Here is a 21713-nt window from a genome sequence, read left to right as displayed (position 1 = left end):
ATGTGGATTTTTGGTGGTTTGTACACACTTTTTCTACACACTTTCACTGTGGGGAAAATGTAGATTTTTATAGTCATCCTGGATTTTATTATTTATTTATTTTTTACAGTAAACTAAAACTAAAAACAATATAATTGTAATTCCAGCTGATTTTGAACCTCAAATTACTCTAATGTTCAGTTCCGCCTCAGTTCCTCAACAGTTTCCTCCTCATTTCCTCCTCATTTCCTCCTCACTTCCTCCTCAGTCTAATGGTGCATGTTCTTCTGGTGCTGTAGCTGTGTCTTCGTGTGGCGTCTGGCTCCAGAGCTCACGCTGAAGATGAGCGAGCGGCTGCGTCAGCTTCAAGAAGAGCCCGGCCTGAGGCGGGCGGAGTCAAGGTGAAACAAACATTAGGCTCTCGAAAATATTAGTCTTGGCGAAATATTTCGTTTATTTCCAATTAATTTGTTAATTCTGTTTTTGTCCCTGGTTTTCAAGCTAAATCCAGAACATTGTCTCAGTATTGAAAATCAAATGCTTTATAGAAACGGTCTTAAACGTTATCAGCACAAGTGTAAAAGATAGAAACATAAAGAAAGTATTTTTACGTGTTATATTGATATTAAACCCAGTTTTGTAAAGCACTGAACAAGTCCAAGTATAGTCTTGATACATTAAAAATCAAGACATTTCTAACTTCTGTCATGTGTCAGTAGGAGGGAGCGCTACAGTGCTCCGCCTCCAGGGGGCGTGTCCTCAGAAAGTGACCACGAAGACAACGTGACAGAAGGAGAGCAGAGTGTGAGCTCCACTGACCACAGCCACGGAGAGGACGACACAGGTGATGAAAGAGTGTATGACACCGCACTGTGGCATAGTGGTTAGAACAGAAGCACTCCCCACATCAGGGAGGTCTCCGGTCCGACTCCTCCACATCAGGGAGGTCTCCGGTCCGACTCCTCCACATCAGGGAGGTCTCCGGTCCGACTCCTCCACATCAGGGAGGTCTCCGGTCCGACTCCTCCTCCACATCAGGGAGGTCTCTGGTCCGACTCCTCCACATCAGGGAGGTCTCCGGTCCGACTCCTCCTCCACATCTGGGAGGTCTCCGGTCCGACTCCTCCTCCACATCTGGGAGGTCTCCGGTCCGACTCCTCCTCCACATCTGGGAGGTCTCTGGTCCGACTCCTCCTCCACATCTGGGAGGTCTCTGGTCCGACTCCTCCACATCAGGGAGGTCTCCGGTCCGACTCCGACTCCTCCACATCAGGGAGGTCTCTGGTCCGACTCCTCCTCCACATCAGGGAGGTCTCCGGTCCGACTCCGACTCCTCCACATCAGGGAGGTCTCCGGTCCGACTCCGACTCCTCCACACCAGGGAGGTCTCTGGTCCGACTCTCCCACACCAGGGAGGTCTCTGGTCCGACTCCTCCTCCACATCAGGGAGGTCTCCGGTCCGACTCCTCCTCCACATCAGGGAGGTCTCTGGTCCGACTCTTCCACATCAGGGAGGTCTCTGGTCCGACTCCTCCGCCACATCAAGGAGGTCTCCGGTCCGACTCCTCCTCCACATCAGAAAGGTCTCTGATCTGACTCCTCCACATCAGGGAGGTCTCTGATCTGACTCCTCCACATCAGAAAGGTCTCTGGTCTGACTCCTCCACATCAGGGAGGTCTCTGGTCTGACTCCTTCACATCAGGGAGGTCTCTGGTCCGACTCCTCCTCCACATCAGGGAGGTCTCTGGTCCGACTCCTCCACACCAGGGAGGTCTCTGGTCCGACTCCTCCACACCAGGGAGGTCTCTGGTACGACTCCTCCACACCAGGGAGGTCTCTGGTACGACTCCTCCTCCACATCAGGGAGGTCTCTGGTCCGACTCCTCCACACCAGGGAGGTCTCTGGTCCGACTCCTCCACACCAGGGAGGTCTCCGGTCCGACTCCTCCTCCACATCAGGGAGGTCTCTGGTCCGACTCCTCCTCCACATCAGGGAGGTCTCTGGTCTGACTCCTCCACACCAGGGAGGTCTCCGGTCCGACTCCTCCTCCACATCAGAAAGGTCTCTGGTCTGACTCCTCCACATCAGGGAGGTCTCTGGTCTGACTCCTCCACATCAGGGAGGTCTCTGGTCTGACTCCTCCACATCAGGGAGGTCTCTGGTCTGACTCCTCCACATCAGGGAGGTCTCTGGTCCGACTCCTCCTCCACATCAGGGAGGTCTCTGGTCCGACTCCTCCTCCACATCAGGGAGGTCTCTGGTCTGACTCCTCCACATCAGGGAGGTCTCTGGTCTGACTCATCCACATCAGGGAGGTCTCTGGTCCAATTTCCCACAACAACCACCAATCGATTCAAAGCTGTGTTAAGCCTGGCTTCCTTTGATCGTCTGTAATTTCTCTGCTGGTTTAGTCTTGGTTTAGTCCTAGTTTAGGCCTGGTTTGATCCTAGTTTAGTCCTTGCATTTATTCAATTACCTGTGTTTAATAGAGAAACAAAGATATATTTTATGTCACAGTGCAGCTTTAATCTTATTTTAGTCAGATTTAGCCCAAGTGCTGGTTTAGATCTGCTTAAAGTGCCTCTGACAGGCTGGAATACTCATTAAACCACCCGCAGAGTGGCAGGGCGCTCTCTCAGAAACAGGGTGAGGAGCTCAGTCACACGGGAGGAGCTCGGAGTAGAGCCGCTACTCTTCCAGCTGAGGCTGGGCGTCTGGTCTGGAGCATCCTGGGCGGCTCCCTGGGGAGGTGTTCCGGGCATGTCCCATCGGGAAGAGGCCCCGAGGAAGACCCAGGACACGCTGGAGGGACTATGTCTACACCAAATAAAGTAGATATTGGATCATAAAACCTGTCATGAGCCCTTTAAGTCCTGTTTGTCCACATTTAGCCCTGGTTTCCCTTTATATTTAAAGCTACTCCACGGAGAACAAAACGCTCCATATTGAGCTGCAGAGAAAGCGCTGCGGCCTCGTTTGGACCTGAACAGATGCTTTTACAGTATATCTGCTGCAGCCAAACAGATATGACTTTTCAGTCCTCGTTCACGTGTTTGAAACGGTCTCTGTGTAATGTGTAAATGTTGTGCTTGGATTCACACACGCTGGAGGGTTTTGTGTGATTATGTTGACGCTCATAAATAATGCTTCTTCTCTGCTCGACAGGGGCCTCGGATGAAGGGCCCGACTGGCAGCGGGCAAAGGTTTGTGCCTCAACAAACAAACATCTTCACACCGCCTTTGTCGACATTATGTATAAGATTGTGTCGCGTGTTTTTATGCTTGAGTAACACATGTTTTTTAATATCTACACTACACTTTGAATATTCATTTTTTATATTTTGATTTAAGTACTTATGTGTATTTATTTGGTGATTAGGTGCCACTTTATAATAACTACACTCGTAATAGTCTAAATCAAGCATGAACTAACACTTAATTCATCATGAGCAGATGGTTTATAAAGTCTTTTTTTCACATTACTTTGAACACAGATGAAATGAGAAAATTGTTCTTAAAATCTGACAAAAATGTATTGAAAAGCATCAATATTTAGTCAAATATATTATGGCCTTAAACTTAAATAAATATATAATGTAGATATTATAGAGCAATATTTGAATATATATTTTCACAATAATTCATATTGAAATAAATGCTTTTAATTTTTTTCCTTTATTATTCATAGTATTTGTTTTTTTCTTTTAATTATTATTATAACTTTAATTGTGTATGTATATAGGTGTATATAAGGGTGTATGTGTAGACAAAAAAGACTAAATCGAGACTAAATCAAGACAATTAAAAAAGAACAGTTTGATTTCAATGTAAATAAAGCTTAATAAATAGAATACATTTTGATACAGATACTTGTATATTATAGATATATTACACAGTTCTGTCAGTCGCGCTGGTGGAGACGGAGCACAGTTTCCACACGTCCTGACTCAGACTCTGCTCTAGCCCAGGGCCGAGGCCCCGGAGCCGGGGAAGCGTCCGCGGCGGCGCTGGTCTCACCGGATGGGCCCTCTGGAGCTCGTGGTGAAGTCGATGCTGGACCTGCGACAGCTCGAGACGTTCGGGCAGAAGAAGAAGAAGAAGAGCGAGCCGGGTCAGCGCAGTGTCAGAGGCAGCGCGTCCAGCCTGCAGGAGACTCTGGTGCGTCGACACAGGGTCATGTGGTCACTGCTGGGAAACGTCCTGTCTTTAGTCTGCATGTTCTCCTCGTTTTTCTAGTGCTGCTCGCGAGGTTGCGTCGCAGGGCTGCATTTTACCAAACGCAATTAGCAAAGTGCCGCCATTTCCTCCAGAAATGTGTACAAATGTGTCCAAACCCGTGTGTTGTCCTTTAGCTGCGGTAGGAAAGGGTTAAGGAAGTAAACGACACACTTATGAACGAGGGTTTTTACGTCGATTGACCCAGGAACGACTAAAACGCCCACTTTTAAAGGCTCGTTAGCCTTTTTGGCTTTACGTGTCGGTGATGAAAGACGCTCGTAATTCACAGTCTTTTTCCAAGACATTATCTCGACCCGTTTAGACAACTTTACTTGATGCTATCGGTTTAGCAGTAAAGTAAAATGGAGGAGAGCCGTGTTTGCTTTTATCAGGAGCAGAAGAAGAAGAAGAGCTGAGGCAGAGGCAGGACCAGCACACAATACATTATCAAAGCAAATATAATGCAAAGTAAATGCACCAAACAAAACACTATTATTATTATTATTATTAATAATTAATGTATTTATTTATTTTGATCAATGATTAAAATTTCGGGGCTTTAATGTGATCATTAAACCAAACAAAACACACGATTGCCTTCTGACTGCCGTATTTTCCGGAGTATAAGTGGGGATAAATGTATTTGATCAAATCCAAGACCAAGAACAGACATTTCATCTTGAAATGCAGTTTAAAATAATAACAGATTAGAGAACATGGTGAATAGGTGTACGTATGCTAACGCTAACACCTTTAGCTACATGACGCACAGACAGAACTGTGGTAAGTGTCTGGTATGTTAACGTAACATATGAACAGTTATTCAGATAACTATAGCATAAAGAACATGCTAACAAGTTTACCAAAGCATCAGTTTTACCCCAAATCACTAAATCCATTGAATTCTTCTTCCTCTGTGTCACTTCTAAACAACTCCACAAACTCCAGAGGTAGAGGAAGTGCAGATTCTTCTTCTGCGTCGCTTAGAGCCTAGAGCGCCCTCTTGTGGTTGTCTGTGTGAAAATAATTAAAAAAATTATATAATCATGTGTTAATAATATCGCATATAAGACGCACCCCGGCCAAACTATGAAAAAAGGTGTGGAAAATACGGTACCGTACCGTGTTATTGAGCAAATCGCACGTTAAGATGAATATAAATGTATAAAACAGACCAAACCTGTACGTGTTTAGCTCATAAATGCTTCAACACAAGCCATTTCCGGCACGGTCTCGTTACATTTGCGGATCTACGCTTTTAATAACATTTTTAACCACTCTGTCGACTTAGAAATGCTCAAAATGAAAGCTGAGCAATATTTTTGGCTCAATACTTAATTTACCCTTTTCATTTGCACGTGATCTTCAACAATATTAATTAATCACCTTAATATTTTGAATAAGGTCCATGTTTAACCAACTATTACAGAGTTGTACTTTGTTATGCATGAAAACAACAACAATGTAAAGGAGATAATGTCATGGATAAATAGAGATTATGAACGGCAAAATGTGCCACAAATCGTGCGTTTCAAGCCCAACACGAGACTGAACGTTTGTGTTTTTTTTTTTGTCAGTTTGATGAGAGATCCGGGCGCGCTTGGCTTCACCCGTTGTCCCACTCCAGGAGCGTCCCGGGAGCTGCAGAGCGGTAACAATCGGCCCAAACGCACGTTCTCTCGGCCGAACACCATCCCGGAGGCTAATATCGTCTCTGTCTCTGTCCGCTTTGGGTCAGGGATTACGCAGCGGAGGAGTGGTCCAGCAGGGGGCAGCGGAGAGCGATCGCCAGCCAGGACAGCCGCAGCCCGGACAGCGCCTGCTCCGTGGGATACGACAGCCGAGAGCGGAGCCCCGACCCCCTGCTGGAGGGTACGGTCATTACACAATCAAAACCAGACTTTTGCTTTCATACTCCACTAAATTCATAGTTTTCGTGACTTAAACTAAATAAAATCTCGTCATAAATACTAAAAATATGACTAAAATTATATATTTTTTTGTCAACTAAAACTATGATATTTCAGGTTTTTTTTGTTGGATAATAAAAACTAAACGTAAAAGACTGAATGGGACGAGGGATTCCCAAACCAGTCCTGGAACAAGCTCAAAATCCAAAATAAATCATAGTTAAAAAAATATATATGTATTTTCTGGTTGACTAAATCTATTATGGATTAAATTGACGAAAAAATAATGACATTTCCGTCTACTATATCTACATTCTTGACTAAAACGGAACAAAAAATGAAAATAATAATAACCAATTCACTTTATCCTGTTATTAAACTAATTTTAAAGGTGCACTAAGAAGCTTTTCTGCCATATTCCATCATTACCATGTCCCAGGTCTCACTAACAATGTGTTTTCTATTTATTTTCAGCTATAGAAAATGCATAAAAACATCAGTTTTATTTTTTTTCACCACATTTTTGTCATTATATTTTTCTTTTATAAAAGTGAGAAAACTGATCAAATAAACAAAAGAAAAACACAGACTCCTACTCTTCTCTTGATATAAAACCAAATGCAAAAAGCCTAACAGTGTTTATGTTGTGAATGGGACAAAAAGGGCTTTGGGGTCCAAATGAGGTCAAAACTTTACCGTAACGCACACAGTAAATGAGCATAAAGACTCTCAAACGCACCATAAATGCAGCTTTTACACAATGTGAAACCGTATAGAGGCTAATTTCTCTTCTCTATTATTTCTCGGAGCAAGTTTTTGTGCTGCACCAGAACGTTTCGGCTCAAATTAAGCCCTGACTAATGAATCTGTGTCTAATACATCGCTTTTCCCAGGACACGGCACATTATTCAGTTCTACAGACAGTTTTTCACACCGTACAATGCTTCGTGTTGCACTATAGTGCCACAAAAGTATAAATCCAATCAAACCGAATGTGCGTTTGTTTGTTTCTGTCGTGAAATACTCAAATGAGCCTGTGAAGATTTGCAGTACGTGAACATGTAACGTGCGGTTTGTGACGCTTTCACAGACCAGGACAGCTCAGAGGAGGAGGAGGAGCAAGAGGAGGAGGAGCAGGAGGAGGAGCAGGAGGAGGAGCAGGAGGAGGTGCAGGTTCGTCCCGTCACAGTGAGCGGTGCGACTGTGAGCGTGGAGGAGGCGCTCAGGGCTGTGACCCAAGACTACACTGGAGACGTCGACACGAGCAACCGCAGCAGGAGAGAGGGTGAGGAAAAGGGTGAGTAAAGGAAGTGGGTGAGGAAAGGATGCGCGTTAGGAGAGGATGTGTTGCACCCTTGAATGATACGCCGATACATTCCGTTTTGCAACTTTTATTAAGTCCACGGTTCAGAATAACACATTTGAGGCACGCAGGGGTACAACCCACAACACACCTGGGCCACACTCAACACAAATGAATTGGCGTGGCTGACCTACTTTTAACGCCACACGCCGTCCAGGTACAGCCCCTTTCATGAACGTTCACTCTAATTAAAGTGCTCCGTGCTAACATGTACAATCTAACACACAAAAGTAATAATAATTTAACATCACAATTAAATATCAGCATAATAAACTAGATGAGCAACAGATGCGGGTGAGGAGAGGATGTGCGTGAGGAACTGAGGAGAGGATGCGGGTGAGGAGAGGATGCGGGTGAGGAACTGAGGAGAGGATGCGGGTGAGGAGAGGATGCGGGTGAGGAGAGGATGCGAGTGAGGAGAGGATGCGGGTGAGGAGAGGATGTGCGTGAGGAACTGAGGAGAGGATGCGGGTGAGGAGAGGATGCGGGTGAGGAACTGAGGAGAGGATGCGGGTGAGGAGAGGATGCGGGTGAGGAACTGAGGAGAGGATGCGGGTGAGGAGAGGATGCGGGTGAGGAACTGAGGAGAGGATGCGGGTGAGGAGAGGATGCGGGTGAGGAACTGAGGAGAGGATGCGGGTGAGGAGAGGATGCGGGTGAGGAGAGGATGCGGGTGAGGAGAGGATGCGGGTGAGGAGAGGATGCGGGTGAGGAGAGGATGCGCGTGAGGAACTGAGGAGAGGATGTGCGTGAGGAACTGAGGAGAGGATGCGGGTGAGGAGAGGATGCGGGTGAGGAGAGGATGCGGGTGAGGAACTGAGGAGAGGATGCGGGTGAGGAGAGGATGCGCGTGTTTGGCGACACGTTGCTCGGCGATATTCCAAAGGCGTTTAATAACAGCGCTCGCAGCAGTTCAAACGCTGAACAGCCTAACGCACATTTCACCGTCGCTGCCTTTAGCTCCTGCTGTTCTCAAAGTGTGGTCTCTGTCCACAGCTCGACGCACGGGCCCCGGTGCCAGCATCTCGTCACGCTTCCTGAGCAGCGGACGGGACGGGTACGACAAACACCAAACTCCACGGCAGACACTACGACAAAAAACCCAGGACGGGTGGTGTACGTCCCCCTGACACCGCCCTCCTCCACACGCTGCAGTGGTCTGAGCTGTTAACCGTGTTAACGACACGACACGTGTCGTTACGCCGTGTCGTTACGCCGTGTCGTTACGCCGTGTCGTTACGCCGTGTCGTTACGCCGTGTCGTTACGCCGTGTTGTTACGCCGTGTTATTACGCCGTGTTATTACGCCGTGTCATTACGCCGTGTCGTTACGCCGTGTCATTACGCCGTGTTATTACGCCGTGTTATTAGGCCGTGTCATTAGGCCGTGTCATTAGGCCGTGTCGTTACGCCGTGTCATTACGCCGTGTTATTACGCCGTGTTATTACGCCGTGTTATTACGCCGTGTCATTACGCCGTGTCGTTACGCCGTGTCATTAGGCCGTGTTATTACGCCGTGTTATTACGCCGTGTTATTACGCCGTGTCATTACGCCGTGTCGTTACGCCGTGTCATTACGCCGTGTTATTACGCCGTGTTATTACGCCGTGTCATTAGGCCGTGTCATTAGGCCGTGTCGTTACGGCGTGTCGTTACGCCGTGTCGTTACGCCGTGTCGTTACGCCGTGTCGTTACGCCGTGTTGTTACGCCGTGTCGTTACGCCGTGTCGTTACGCCGTGTCGTTACGCCGTGTCATTACGCCGTGTTATTACGCCGTGTCATTAGGCCGTGTCATTAGGCCGTGTCATTAGGCCGTGTCATTAGGCCGTGTCATTAGGCCGTGTCATTAGGCCGTGTCATTAGGCCGTGTTATTACGCCGTGTCATTACGCCGTGTCATTAGGCCGTGTCATTAGGCCGTGTTAATACGCCGTGTCATTAGGCCGTGTCATTAGGCCGTGTTAATACGCCGTGTCATTAGGCCGTGTCATTAGGCCGTGTCATTACGCCGTGTTAATACGCCGTGTCATTACGCCGTGTCATTACGCCGTGTTAATACGCCGTGTCATTAGGCCGTGTCATTAGGCCGTGTCATTACACGGTGTCATTACGCCGTGTTAATACGCCGTGTCATTAGGCCGTGTCATTACGGCGTGTTATTACGCCGTGTCATTACGCCGTGTCATTACGCCGTGTCATTACGCCGTGTCATTACGCCGTGTCATTACGCCGTGTTATTACGCCGTGTCATTACGCCGTGTTAATACGCCGTGTCATTAGGCCGTGTCATTACGCCGTGTCATTACGCCGTGTTAATACGCCGTGTCATTACGCCGTGTCATTACGCCGTGTCATTACGCCGTGTCATTACGCCGTGTTAATACGCCGTGTCATTACGCCGTGTCATTAGGCCGTGTCATTACGCCGTGTTAATATGCCGTGTCATTAGGCCGTGTCATTACGCCGTGTCATTACGCCGTGTCAATACGCCGTGTCATTACGCCGTGTCATTACGCCGTGTCATTACGCCGTGTCATTACGGCGTGTTATTACGCCGTGTCATTACGCCGTGTCATTACGCCGTGTCATTACGCCGTGTCATTACGCCGTGTCATTACGCCGTGTCATTACGCCGTGTCATTACGCCGTGTTATTACGCCGTGTCATTACGCCGTGTTAATACGCCGTGTCATTAGGCCGTGTCATTACGCCGTGTCATTACGCCGTGTTAATACGCCGTGTCATTACGCCGTGTCAATACGCCGTGTCAATACGCCGTGTCATTACGCCGTGTCAATACGCCGTGTCAATACGCCGTGTCATTAGGCCGTGTCATTACGCCGTGTTATTACGCCGTGTCATTACGCCGTGTCATTACGCCGTGTCATTACGCCGTGTCATTACGCTGTGTTAATACGCCGTGTTTTATAATAACTTTGTCGTCTTTCGTTACGCCCTGGAGCTGGGTTTAGCCTCATTCAGTTCTCCTCGCCGAGCCTCACATGACACTTTAAATTCCCCAGACGCGTTTTGAGCATTTCTGTCGTCAGCATCACCATAGTTACATCTGCGTGTTTACTTTATCATCGGGGAGAGTTAGCTTTTGTTGGTTTCCCCGTGGTAATGCCATTTGCTGCCAGTAGGTGGAGTGCTAACACCAAATCCTGACGAGGGAATGCTTGACTGATAGAAAGTAGTGAAAGTAGTGATTTTCTTTTGCATTTTTAATTCAAGAAAATACAATTCAAATGTACAGACAAAGACGAAAAAAATTAAATTAATAATAATATTAATAATTTACTTCATGGGGGCGATAACGATAAATATCAAATTACTAATAACAATAATTACAGGACTCTAATATAAATATGCTCAAAATGTCTTTTCAATCATGATAAAGTTGTTTTAGATTTTAGACAAAAGATCCAATATTTTGTGAAAAATAAAAACATATTTCACAAAATAATAAATGGAAGCAGAAATATTAACCCTTCGGGGTCGACGCCCGCGCCGGCGCGTGTGCAAACATGGTCGGCTTTAGGACCGCGCAGCATGAAAACCAAGTCAGGTAGACGGCTGCCGTTCATGTAAATCCACCAAATAAAACCAAAGTTATGATCATTTCAATTCCATTAAAAATGTGCGGAAAAATATGCGCTCTTTTCTGCTCGCGTTACATTTATTATAATAACTTTGTCGTCTTTTGTGATTAAAAAAGGAACTGAAAAAAACGTGTGCTTGTGCTAACCCGGATGTTCAGGACGCACATGGGTATGTAAACATTCAGTCACATGACAACTAGTCAAAGAGAAAGAACGAACGAGAGGATTCTCTGCTGTTTTTGAAGAGTTTTGAAGAGTTTTAGTATTTCAAGTATTTTATTGTCAGTAGAATAATTGTTGTAAAGCAAAATGAGGCGCACACTTCATGTTGATCAAGTTTAGACATGGTTTAGACCTGCTTTAGTCCTGGTTTAGTCCTGGTTTAGTCCTGGTTTAGACCTGGTTTAGACCTGATTTAGACCTGGTTTAGACCTGCACAGGAGGTTCTCGACCTGAAGCCCCCGATGTCTGAGGTGAGACCCCTGAAAGAGCGTGTCCAGGACCAAAGCACCAGAGACGACGACAAGAGAGAGAAGTGAGTCTGTGAGTGTCTGTGAGTGTTTGTGAGTGTTTGTGAGGGTCTGTGAGTGTCTGTGAGGGTCTGTGAGTGTCTGTGAGGGTCTGTGAGTGTCTGTGAGGGTCTGTGAGGGTCTGTGAGGGTCTGTGAGTGTCTGTGAGTGTCTGTGAGTGTCTGTGAGTGTTTGTGAGGGTCTGTGAGTGTTTGTGAGGGTCTGTGAGGGTCTGTGAGGGTCTGTGAGGGTCTGTGAGGGTCTGTGAGTGTCTGTGAGGGTCTGTGAGTGTCTGTGAGGGTCTGTGAGGGTCTGTGAAAGTCTGTGAGTGTCTGTGAGTGTCTGTGAGGGTCTGTGAGTGTCTGTGAGGGTCTGTGAGGGTCTGTGAGTGTCTGTGAGTGTCTGTGAGTGTCTGTGAGTGTCTGTGAGTGTCTGTGAGGGTCTGTGAGTGTCTGTGAGTGTCTGTGAGGGTCTGTGAGGGTCTGTGAGGGTCTGTGAGGGTCTGTGAGTGTCTGTGAGGGTCTGTGAGTGTCTGTGAGGGTCTGTGAGGGTCTGTGAGTGTCTGTGAGTGTCTGTGAGTGTCTGTGAGGGTCTGTGAGGGTCTGTGAGTGTCTGTGAGGGTCTGTGAGTGTCTGTGAGTGTCTGTGAGGGTCTGTGAGGGTCTGTGAGGGTCTGTGAGGGTCTGTGAGTGTCTGTGAGGGTCTGTGAGGGTCTGTGAGGGTCTGTGAGGGTCTGTGAGTGTCTGTGAGTGTCTGTGAGTGTCTGTGAGTGTCTGTGAGGGTCTGTGAGGGTCTGTGAGTGTCTGTGAGGGTCTGTGAGTGTATGTGAGGGTCTGTGAGTGTCTGTGTGGGTCTGTGAGTGTCTGTGAGGGTCTGTGAGTGTCTGTGAGGGTCTGTGAGTGTCTGTGAGTGTCTGTGAGGGTCTGTGTGGATCTGTGAGGGTCTGTGAGGGTCTGTGAGGGTCTGTGAGGGTCTGTGACGGTCTGTGTGGGTCTGTGAGTGTCTGTGAGGGTCTGTGAGTGTCTGTGAGTGTCTGTGAGGGTCTGTGAGGGTCTGTGAGTGTCTGTGAGTGTCTGTGAGGGTCTGTGAGGGTCTGTGAGTGTCTGTGAGTGTCTGTGAGTGTCTGTGAGTGTCTGTGAGGGTTTGTGAGGGTCTGTGAGGGTCTGTGAGGGTCTGTGAGGGTCTGTGAGGGTCTGTGAGTGTCTGTGAGGGTCTGTGAGGGTCTGTGAGGGTCTGTGAGGGTCTGTGAGGGTCTGTGAGGGTCTGTGAGTGTCTGTGAGTGTCTGTGAGGGTCTGTGAGGGTCTGTGAGGGTCTGTGAGGGTCTGTGAGTGTCTGTGAGGGTCTGTGAGTGTCTGTGAGGGTCTGTGAGTGTCTGTGAGGGTCTGTGAGGGTCTGTGAGTGTCTGTGAGTGTCTGTGAGTGTCTGTGAGTGTCTGTGAGGGTCTGTGAGTGTCTGTGAGTGTCTGTGTGTGTCTGTGAGGGTCTGTGAGTGTCTGTGTGGGTCTGTGTGGGTCTGTGAGTGTCTGTGAGGGTCTGTGAGGGTCTGTGAGGGTCTGCGAGGGTCTGTGTGGATCTGTGAGGGTCTGTGAGGGTCTGTGAGGGTCTGTGAGGGTCTGTGACGGTCTGTGTGGGTCTGTGAGTGTCTGTGAGGGTCTGTGAGTGTCTGTGAGGGTCTGTGAGGGTCTGTGAGTGTCTGTGAGGGTCTGTGAGGGTCTGTGTGGGTCTGTGTGGGTCTCTGAGGGTCTGTGAGGGTCTGTGAGTGTCTGTGTGGGTCTGTGTGGGTCTGTGAGGGTCTGTGAGGGTCTGTGAGGGTCTGTGTGGGTCTGTGTGGGTCTGTGTGGGTCTGTGTGGGTCTGTGAGGGTCTGTGAGTGTCTGTGAGTGTCTGTGAGTGTCTGTGTGGGTCTGTGTGGGTCTGTGTGGGTCTGTGAGGGTCTGTGTGGGTCTGTGAGGGTCTGTGAGGGTCTGTGAGGGTCTGTGTGGGTCTCTGAGGGTCTGTGTGGGTCTCTGAGGGTCTGTGAGGGTCTGTGAGGGTCTGTGAGGGTCTGTGTGGGTCTCTGAGGGTCTGTGTGGGTCTCTGAGGGTCTGTGAGGGTCTGTGAGGGTCTGTGAGGGTCTGTGTGGGTCTCTGAGGGTCTCTGAGGGTCTGTGAGGGTCTGTGTGGGTCTGTGTGGGTCTGTGTGGGTCTGTGAGGGTCTGTGTGGGTTGACGAGTGGTTAAATTCACACAATTTGCTCTATGATCTCAGGATAACTCGCTCTCCGATTCTTCTCCTTCCTGCTCTGGTCCTTATAAATCTTTATTATCTCGATAAAGTAATTAGTCGATGAGTAGATCATCTGGTGTGATGGTTTCTGTGGGTGGGGGTCTGGGTTTTGGCGACTTTGGCTCTTCTTCGATGAAAGGAGTGCCTTTCTGTGACTGGCTCGAGCTGTGATATTCCTTTGCTGAATATTTGACAGATCACAGTCATTTGTCCTCTTTTAGGAGCGACACGGGCGGAGTTTCTTTCCTCCTCCGAGCTCAGAAGACGAGGAGGAGCTCAGGACACTTGTGGAGGCGGTCCGTCCCGTCAGCTCCTTCTATCCTGGAAACAATGGCCGGTTTACACAAAGCCCACTCTGTGCAGAACCTGGCCTCCGAACGTAAGAAACAGGACTCATTTATATCTACGTTTTTAAGGGGAAATCCTTCTTCTTTAGTTTTTGCAAAGATCAGCATGAAAACGGTAAATATCGAGGAGGAAATGGCGATCTGTCGGTGCCAGTGTTGGTGTCTGCGTCGCCATGTGTCAGTTTGTAGTCTTGATCAGATTAATGAGAAAAAAATGGAAATAGAAGAGAAATTAGGCAAAAAATGTGGCTATATGTTTGACTAAATCATGCAACGAATGATTGTATATCCCAGATGAATGTTCTTATTATATTTACAAAAATGAAGACGAGGAGAAAACTTCTCCAATTCTTTATTTCATAATTCCGGTGGCGCTTGAGAAATAAATAAACTCATCATCGTCATTTAGACCCAGTGGTGGAAGAAGTACTGCATTTTGTGAAGTAAAAGTATCACATATAAAAATGGACTTAAGTAAAAGTATTAAAGTTTATGTTTAAACGTTTATATTGTGCAGATTTGAGATAAACATTAAAGAGTGAAATTATTCGTTAAATTATTTTTTAAATGTATTTTTGTTTCCAGCAGTAGAACTCAAAACCTCAAAAAATGAATGAGCTCAAAAATAATGCCTCGAACCAGTTGAAAAGTACAGATACGTGCTTTTAATTGTAATGAAGTCCTTTTACTCGGTTTAGAATAAGCTCAAACTTCTCTCTCTTCAGAGTTTCGTGTTTCGCTCGTTGATTCTGCAGAAATCATTGTGAAATGTAATGTTTTTACTCTTACACAGTTTGTTTTGATGCGTCTCATTGGCTGATCCACCTGTCAATCATGCACATGAAGCGTTAACATTCTGTACTTTTCCTATAGTCTAACATGATGACAAACTTCTAATACATTTCTTACTTCTATTTCTCCCCCCTGCAGCTCCTGTTTCCCCCGTGTCCTGCAGGGGGCGCAGACACGTCCCAAAACCTACTCAGTACCTGCTTTTGGACCAGACCAATCCCCCTCTGCTACGTTCCTCTCCTCCGTCCTCGTCTCCTGTCTCCCGCGTCTCCCCTCTGCCCTGGGACTCCTCCCCCAGGATCCCTCTCTCCTACAGGTGCCCCACGACTAGCTCCATCGCCAAAATCGCCCGCTCGTCAGCCGCGGGCGAAGGCTGGCGACCCGGATCGCCGCCATGCTCGCCCAACCCAGAGGTGGATGCCCCGTGGCCTGCCCCGTCTCCCAGGGGTCGCTCCGTGCCAAAGACTCCATCTCCGTTGGTCCCTCGTCGCGCTCCAGCCAACCACAGCCCCGCCCACAGCGCCGCCCAGAGCCCCGCCCACAGCGTTGCCATGCCTTCTCGGATTCCTCTTCCCAGGCAGCACCTCGGCCCACGACGCAGCCTGGGTCCAGAGGTACGGCCCTCGTCCAATCAGAGAATGTGTACGAGTAAATATATGTGTTTTAACAACGAATCAGCATCGAGCAACGTGACGATATTAAGTTTTAGTGTGACAATTATTGTGGGAAAAACGTCACAATTTAACGACGATTCACGATTATTGAGAAACAGCTGTGACATCTTTAAATGTTTTTCATTCTCGGGGTCTGGCGTGTGACTGTTGTGTGACTTTAACAAAATGTAACTCTCTGAAAGACAAAATAAAGTTAAATGTGCCAAAAAGAACCTGAAAAAATATAGTTCTCAACATTTAGGTCTATTTTATGGGACTGAAATAAAATTGTCACAATTAATACTTTGTTGGTTCTTATGATCACCGTATATTGTGACCTGAAAAATTACGATTATTGATTAATCAAATAATCATGTATCGATAATGGACAATATCAATTCTAAAACACACATGGAAAACTTTTTTTAACCAAGACTTTATTCAATTGAAATGTTAAACTAATCAACTATTTCTAATTTTCATAAATATTACACTTTATTTAAAAATATTCTCTGCTGATGACACATTTAAACCTTCATTTAGTTGATAATGTATTTAAAACATCTCAGTGTTCAATAGAAACAATAATTTGTCCAGTCGACTAATCATTTGTTTGTGTATTTGTGAAATTTTACGTTAAGATTAGTTTACTTATAATTAGAGGTAAATGTGCGTTTCAATTTTTGTTTTGGAGATGTTCAAAATTAGAATCTGGAGTTTATGGTTTAAACGATTAAAAATGCAGAGCGTAATCTCCCGAACACACGTGCGTAACGAGGTATTTCTGCACTTTAGTGTTCGCTCCACACTTGAACCTCAAACGACACATTCACAGGCACATTTCAGCACATTCCTGACGCGGCGTGAAAATCTGAATATTTGAATCCAAAAACACAGAGATATTCATTTTTACTATTGCCCATCTCTACTTCATAATTACCTTTTTACCGCATTTCTCACAGATTTCAATATATTATTTCAACTATTGTTTGATTGTCAAGAGTCTGTTACATTCTGTTTCTGTTAAATTTTTATATTTTTTTTCATACACAAACAAAAGGTAAATAAATAAAATTGACTTTATTATATTTTTTTTAAATCAGAAAAACAGTTTTATCGCCATTGTCAGAGAACAAAACCTCCAAAACCAAGTACACAATCAGTTCAGATGGTGTTCATTCGTGGGATTATTCTGGGACGTTTGCAATGGGATCATTTGAACAGAGACTGAAGTACTTTTTGGTCTCTCGTTGATGAATCCTTTCCCGTTTGCAGTTGAGCCGGTCTCGCCCGTGCACTTCCCCCGGCCTCGACGCCGACGCCGGCCCCGGGAACGCCAAACCAGGTTAGACGCTTAACCTAATCGCGCGAGGATGATCGAGAGGGACGGCGCATCGGAAATGGAGGGGGAAATCTAATTAGCGGCGCTGTTTGTCGTCCGCAGCGAGCAGACGAGCGGCCGAGGAGGAGGAAGAAGACGAAGAGGAGGAAGAGTGGAAGAAGAAGAAGAGCGCTGCGTGCGAGAGGTGAGTGTCCGGGAGTCACCTCTGCTCCTCGCGTTCAACCGGCGTCCGTCACATCACTAACTCCATTCGTTTTGTGTCGTTTTGTGTCGTCGGCAGCGTTGGGGGGGCAGAGCGGGCGGCGGAAGAGCGACATCTGGTGGCTGAGCAGTGCGGTGCGACGAGGCGAGGTAAAAGAGTCAGGACCGCGCCTCTGCCGGGCTTTATGTGAGCAATAAACAGATGAACACCGTCTCTTCTCTCTCTCGCAGAAGAGCCCATCACCGTGGAAACATGTCGTCTGGTGGTCTCGGAGCTGCAGGAGTGTCTGAGGAGGAGCGTCCGGGCCTACACCACGGTCAGTCACTTCTGTCACTGCACACCATGATGAAACTGCTGCACTGTGAGCGTGAACAGACCTCTGAACACACGGGCCTCTGAACACACGGGCCTCTGAACACACGGGCCTCTGAACACAGGCCTCTGAACACGCCCACAGACTGAGCAGCTGCAGAAGAAGGAGTCAAGCTTCCCGCAGTACTGCTCAGCGGCCTGTAGAGGGCACTAAAAGGCACTGTGAGTTTCATCAGCAGAAGTGAAGAGAAAACGGGCTGATTTGGATATATTTTAGACCAATTTAAATATAGTTGTGACACAGTATTTTCTTTATTTCATTGGTCAATCACTGCTTGCCTTGATTGCCCTGACCGCATGCCACTGACCTCTAATGCGCCGCTTGTTCAATTGTCGAGCAAAGGCAAGTCACAAGAGGGTCATTCAGGGTCGTTAAAGCAATAGTTCTGACTTATTTAGTATATTGTTAGTATATTGTTAGTATTGTTAGTATATTGTTAGTATATTGTTAGTATATTGTTAGTATTGTTAGTATTGTTAGTATTGTTAGTATATTGTTAGTATATTGTTAGTATATTGTTAGTATATTGTTAGTATATTGGCCATTCAGACACGACTTAACTTTCCATTGAGTGCTTTATATACAGGCATTTGGCCGTCCAAAAACTGAAAGTCAAAGATAAAAACTCCACATTTATTTACACTGTATTCATAAATGGGTAAAGTGTATAGTATATCTAGCGTCTATTCAAGTGGAGCCTTGAAAATCTGTGGTGCACAGACCGAGCTCTGCATGTTCTCCAGGCGGTCAAAGACACGATGTTTCTCTGAGCCACGTCTCAGATTGAGGACATTCCGAGTGTTTTTTCTGGTTGGAGGGAGAGGACTTTCTAAACAGGACTCATCAAGCGTGAATGAAGCTAAATGTAACTCCTGGTATGTTTTGGATGATGTAATATTGATTTGATGACATATTGTTGTTGTGCTGGTTCCTCTGGACAACAGGACACGACTGTGGAAGTCTGTCTGAAGAGACCATTGACTCTGGAGTCGCTCACGTCGATACCTTTGTCCATCGTGAACTCCACCTCCAGCACTAAGCCTCCTCTCTGGTCTCCTCTAATACCTCCAGCATTGAGCCTCCTCTCTGGTCTCCTCCAGCACCTCCAGCATGAGCCTCCTCTCTGGTGTCCTCCAGCATGAGCCTCCATTCTGGTCTCCTCCAGCTTGAGCCTCCTCTCTGATGTCCTCCAGCATGAGCCTCCTCTCTGGTCTCCTCCAGCACCTCCAGCATGAACCTCCTCTCTGGTCTCCTCCAGCATGAGCCTCCATTCTGGTCTCCTCCAGCTTGAGCCTCCTCTCTGGTGTCCTCCAGCATGAGCCTCCTCTCTGGTCTCCTCCAGCACCTCCAGCATGAGCCTCCTCTCTGGTGTCCTCCAGCATGAGCCTCCATTCTGGTCTCCTCCAGCATGAGCCTCCTCTCTGGTGTCCTCCAGCATGAGCCTCCTCTCTGGTCTCCTCCAGCACCTCCAGCATGAGCCTCCTCTCTGGTGTCCTCCAGCATGAGCCTCCATTCTGGTCTCCTCCAGCATGAGCCTCCTCTCTGGTCTCCTCCAGCACCTCCAGCATGAGCCTCCATTCTGGTCTCCTCCAGCATGAGCCTCCTCTCTGGTCTCCTCCAGCACCTCCAGCATGAGCCTCCATTCTGGTCTCCTCCAGCATGAGCCTCCTCTCTGGTCTCCTCCAGCACCTCCAGCATGAGCCTCCTCTCTGGTGTCCTCCAGCATGAGCCTCCATTCTGGTCTCCTCCAGCATGAGCCTCCTCTCTGGTGTCCTCCAGCATGAGCTTCCTCTCTGGTCTCCTCCAGCACCTCCAGCATGAGCCTCCTCTCTGGTGTCCTCCAGCCTGTGCAGTGCCCGCTGCAGCTGTGCCCCCCAAACCAGGCTGCCACTTAAGAGTGTCAAGGGGGCTTCTCAAAAGGTCAAATGCACTCGGGGGTTTGGGCCCCTCGCTGTGGTCGGACTGGTTTGGGGGGAAAGTGAGTTCACTCTCGAGCTCTTTGTGCTTGTACACGGAGTGAGAACGGAAAATGCACACTGAACAAAAATAACACTTTTGTTTTTGCTCCCATTTTTCATGAGCTGAACTCAAAGATAAACAAATATTTCTATCAACACAAAAGACACATTTTACTCTAATAATATTCACAAATTTGTCAAAATTTGTCGTACTGAGCAGTTAAAATGAACACCTCACAGGTGTGCCTTAGGCTGGCCACTCTGAAATGTTTGGCTTTACTTTATTGGGCGTGTCCATAGGGGCGGGTCTGGTGAGACCAAACATATTCAGTGGCGACACATCTGGTCAGAAGTGGGATGTTTTCAGCTGAATTGTGAACAGATCCTTCAACACTGGGCGGGGCATTATCGTGACACAGTTTATCCATATATAGTTGCTATAGTAACCGCAGTACTTGTGACAAACCCGATTTCTTCTGTGATTCGATTAAACCGTTTTACTGATAAAGATTTGCTCAAAGTGACTTGTAAAATGGCTAACTGACAATAGGGAGCTAAAACTATATATTTTGTTCGTCTTTATAAGAATAAACATGTGACATCGACAGTTAAACTCAGCTGCAGGGGTCTCCAGCCTCCAACAGCATTTCTCCACCTCCTTCTAAGGGGTCTCCAGCCTCCAACAACATTTCTCCACCTCCTTCTAAGGGGTCTCCAGCCTCCAACAGCATTTCTCCACCTCCTTCTAAGGGGTCTCCAGCCTCCAACAGCATTTCTCCACCTCCTTCTAAGGGGTCTCCAGCCTCCAACAGCATTTCTCCACCTCCTTCTAAGGGGTCTCCAGCCTCCAACAGCATCTCCACCTCCTTCTAAGGGGTCTCCAGCCTCCAACAGCATTTCTCCATCTCCTTCTAATGGATCTCCAGCCTCCAACAGCATCTCTCCACCTCCTTCTAAGGGGTCTCCAGCCTCCAACAGCATTTCTCCACCTCCTTCTAATGGGTCTCCAGCCTCCAACAGCATCCCTCCACCTCCTTCTAAGGGGTCTCCAGCCTCCAACAGCATCCCTTCACCTCCTAAGGGGTCTCCAGCCTCCAACAGCATCCCTCCACCTCCTTCTAAGGGGTCTCCAGCCTCCAACAGCATCCCTCCACCACCTTCTAAGGGGTCTCCAGCCTCCAACAGCATCCCTCCCTCCACCAAAGTAGCTAACCAAAGTATTAAGGGGAATAATTGAAAAGTGATCAAAGATTGTAAACCCCTGATCTGCCGTATCCATCTAACGTTTCTCTTCTCGTTTCCTCCTTCCTTCTCTGGTTTCCTGCAGGTGCTGGACAGCGGCACGGACTTGACCGAGGAGCAGCAGCAGATGAAGAACCTCCTGTGCGACGCCTTCGTCTCCATGAGGACCGAGCTCCACTCCCTTTCTCCTGGCGACGCCCAGCGAGAGGCTCCGGAGTCGGGCCGAGCGCCGGGCGACGAGACCCTGGTTCTGCTGGAGCGATACGCCCGGCTCCTGCTGCGGTCGGTCGAGAACAAACTGGACCACGAGGACCTGAAGTGTGGAGAGGAGACCCACATCTGAAGGACTTCACGTACACTGCCGCGCCAGGTTTTTACCGTCGTGTTAGAAGCGTCTGAATTATTCACTGTGATGACAAGTTTTTAAATGCTTTTCACAACTTTATGAGAGATTTGTCGTCACGGAAATTCCGACATAAACGCTATCGACACAATTCTTGATTCCTGGATGACAAAAACGCGTTGTAATTCAATGCAGACGGCACACAGCGCTCTCATTTTGAACCCAAGAGCCGCTTTTACCACATATATCCACTAGAGGGAACTAATCACACCACTTAAATGGATTCTTTGACTTATTTTAAGATATTTTCAACTGGCTTTTTTTCATGGCAAACGAATCTTTTTGGGACTAAACCATGACTAAACCATGACTAAACCATGACTAAACCAGGACTAAACCCAGGACTAAACCAGGACTAAACCCAGGACTAAACCAGGACTAAACCACAACTTGACCAGGACTTGACCAGGACTAAACCAGGACTAAACCAGGACTAAACCATGACTAAACCATGACTAAACCAGGACTAAACCAGGACTAAACCAGGACTAAACCAGGACTAAACCCAGGACTAAACCCAGGACTAAACCACAACTTGACCAGGACTTGACCAGGA

The 21713-nt window shown here is 47.5% G+C and overlaps 1 protein-coding gene across 1 annotated transcript in view; it reads left to right on the top strand.

The window, feature by feature from the left end:
• LOC140372565 (mitogen-activated protein kinase-binding protein 1-like) overlaps nucleotides 1-21097 on the top strand; it is a gene marked incomplete at its 5' end in the record, with an annotated part of 38606 nt that extends 17509 nt beyond the window's left edge. The window contains 13 exons of the mRNA XM_072459698.1: nucleotides 279-380; nucleotides 699-823; nucleotides 3147-3184; nucleotides 3945-4139; nucleotides 4334-4338; nucleotides 5938-6071; nucleotides 8469-8529; nucleotides 14067-14224; nucleotides 15123-15598; nucleotides 16913-16982; nucleotides 17260-17310; nucleotides 17412-17497; nucleotides 20840-21097. Of these exons, the coding sequence (XP_072315799.1) occupies nucleotides 279-380; nucleotides 699-823; nucleotides 3147-3184; nucleotides 3945-4139; nucleotides 4334-4338; nucleotides 5938-6071; nucleotides 8469-8529; nucleotides 14067-14224; nucleotides 15123-15598; nucleotides 16913-16982; nucleotides 17260-17310; nucleotides 17412-17497; nucleotides 20840-21097 (1759 nt within the window). The remainder of the gene's footprint in view (nucleotides 1-278; nucleotides 381-698; nucleotides 824-3146; nucleotides 3185-3944; nucleotides 4140-4333; nucleotides 4339-5937; nucleotides 6072-8468; nucleotides 8530-14066; nucleotides 14225-15122; nucleotides 15599-16912; nucleotides 16983-17259; nucleotides 17311-17411; nucleotides 17498-20839) is intronic.
• Between the last annotated feature and the right edge of the window lie 616 nt (nucleotides 21098-21713).

Source organism: Eucyclogobius newberryi, unplaced genomic scaffold, assembly GCF_026437365.1.
Source record: "Eucyclogobius newberryi isolate DKJ021-1_F unplaced genomic scaffold, fEucNew1.0.hap1 SCAF_257, whole genome shotgun sequence".
In the NCBI taxonomy this organism is placed as follows: Eukaryota; Metazoa; Chordata; class Actinopteri; order Gobiiformes; family Gobiidae; genus Eucyclogobius; species Eucyclogobius newberryi.
The sequence above is the reverse complement of the archived record's forward strand: the minus strand, read 5'-3'. Positions and strand labels throughout refer to the sequence as shown.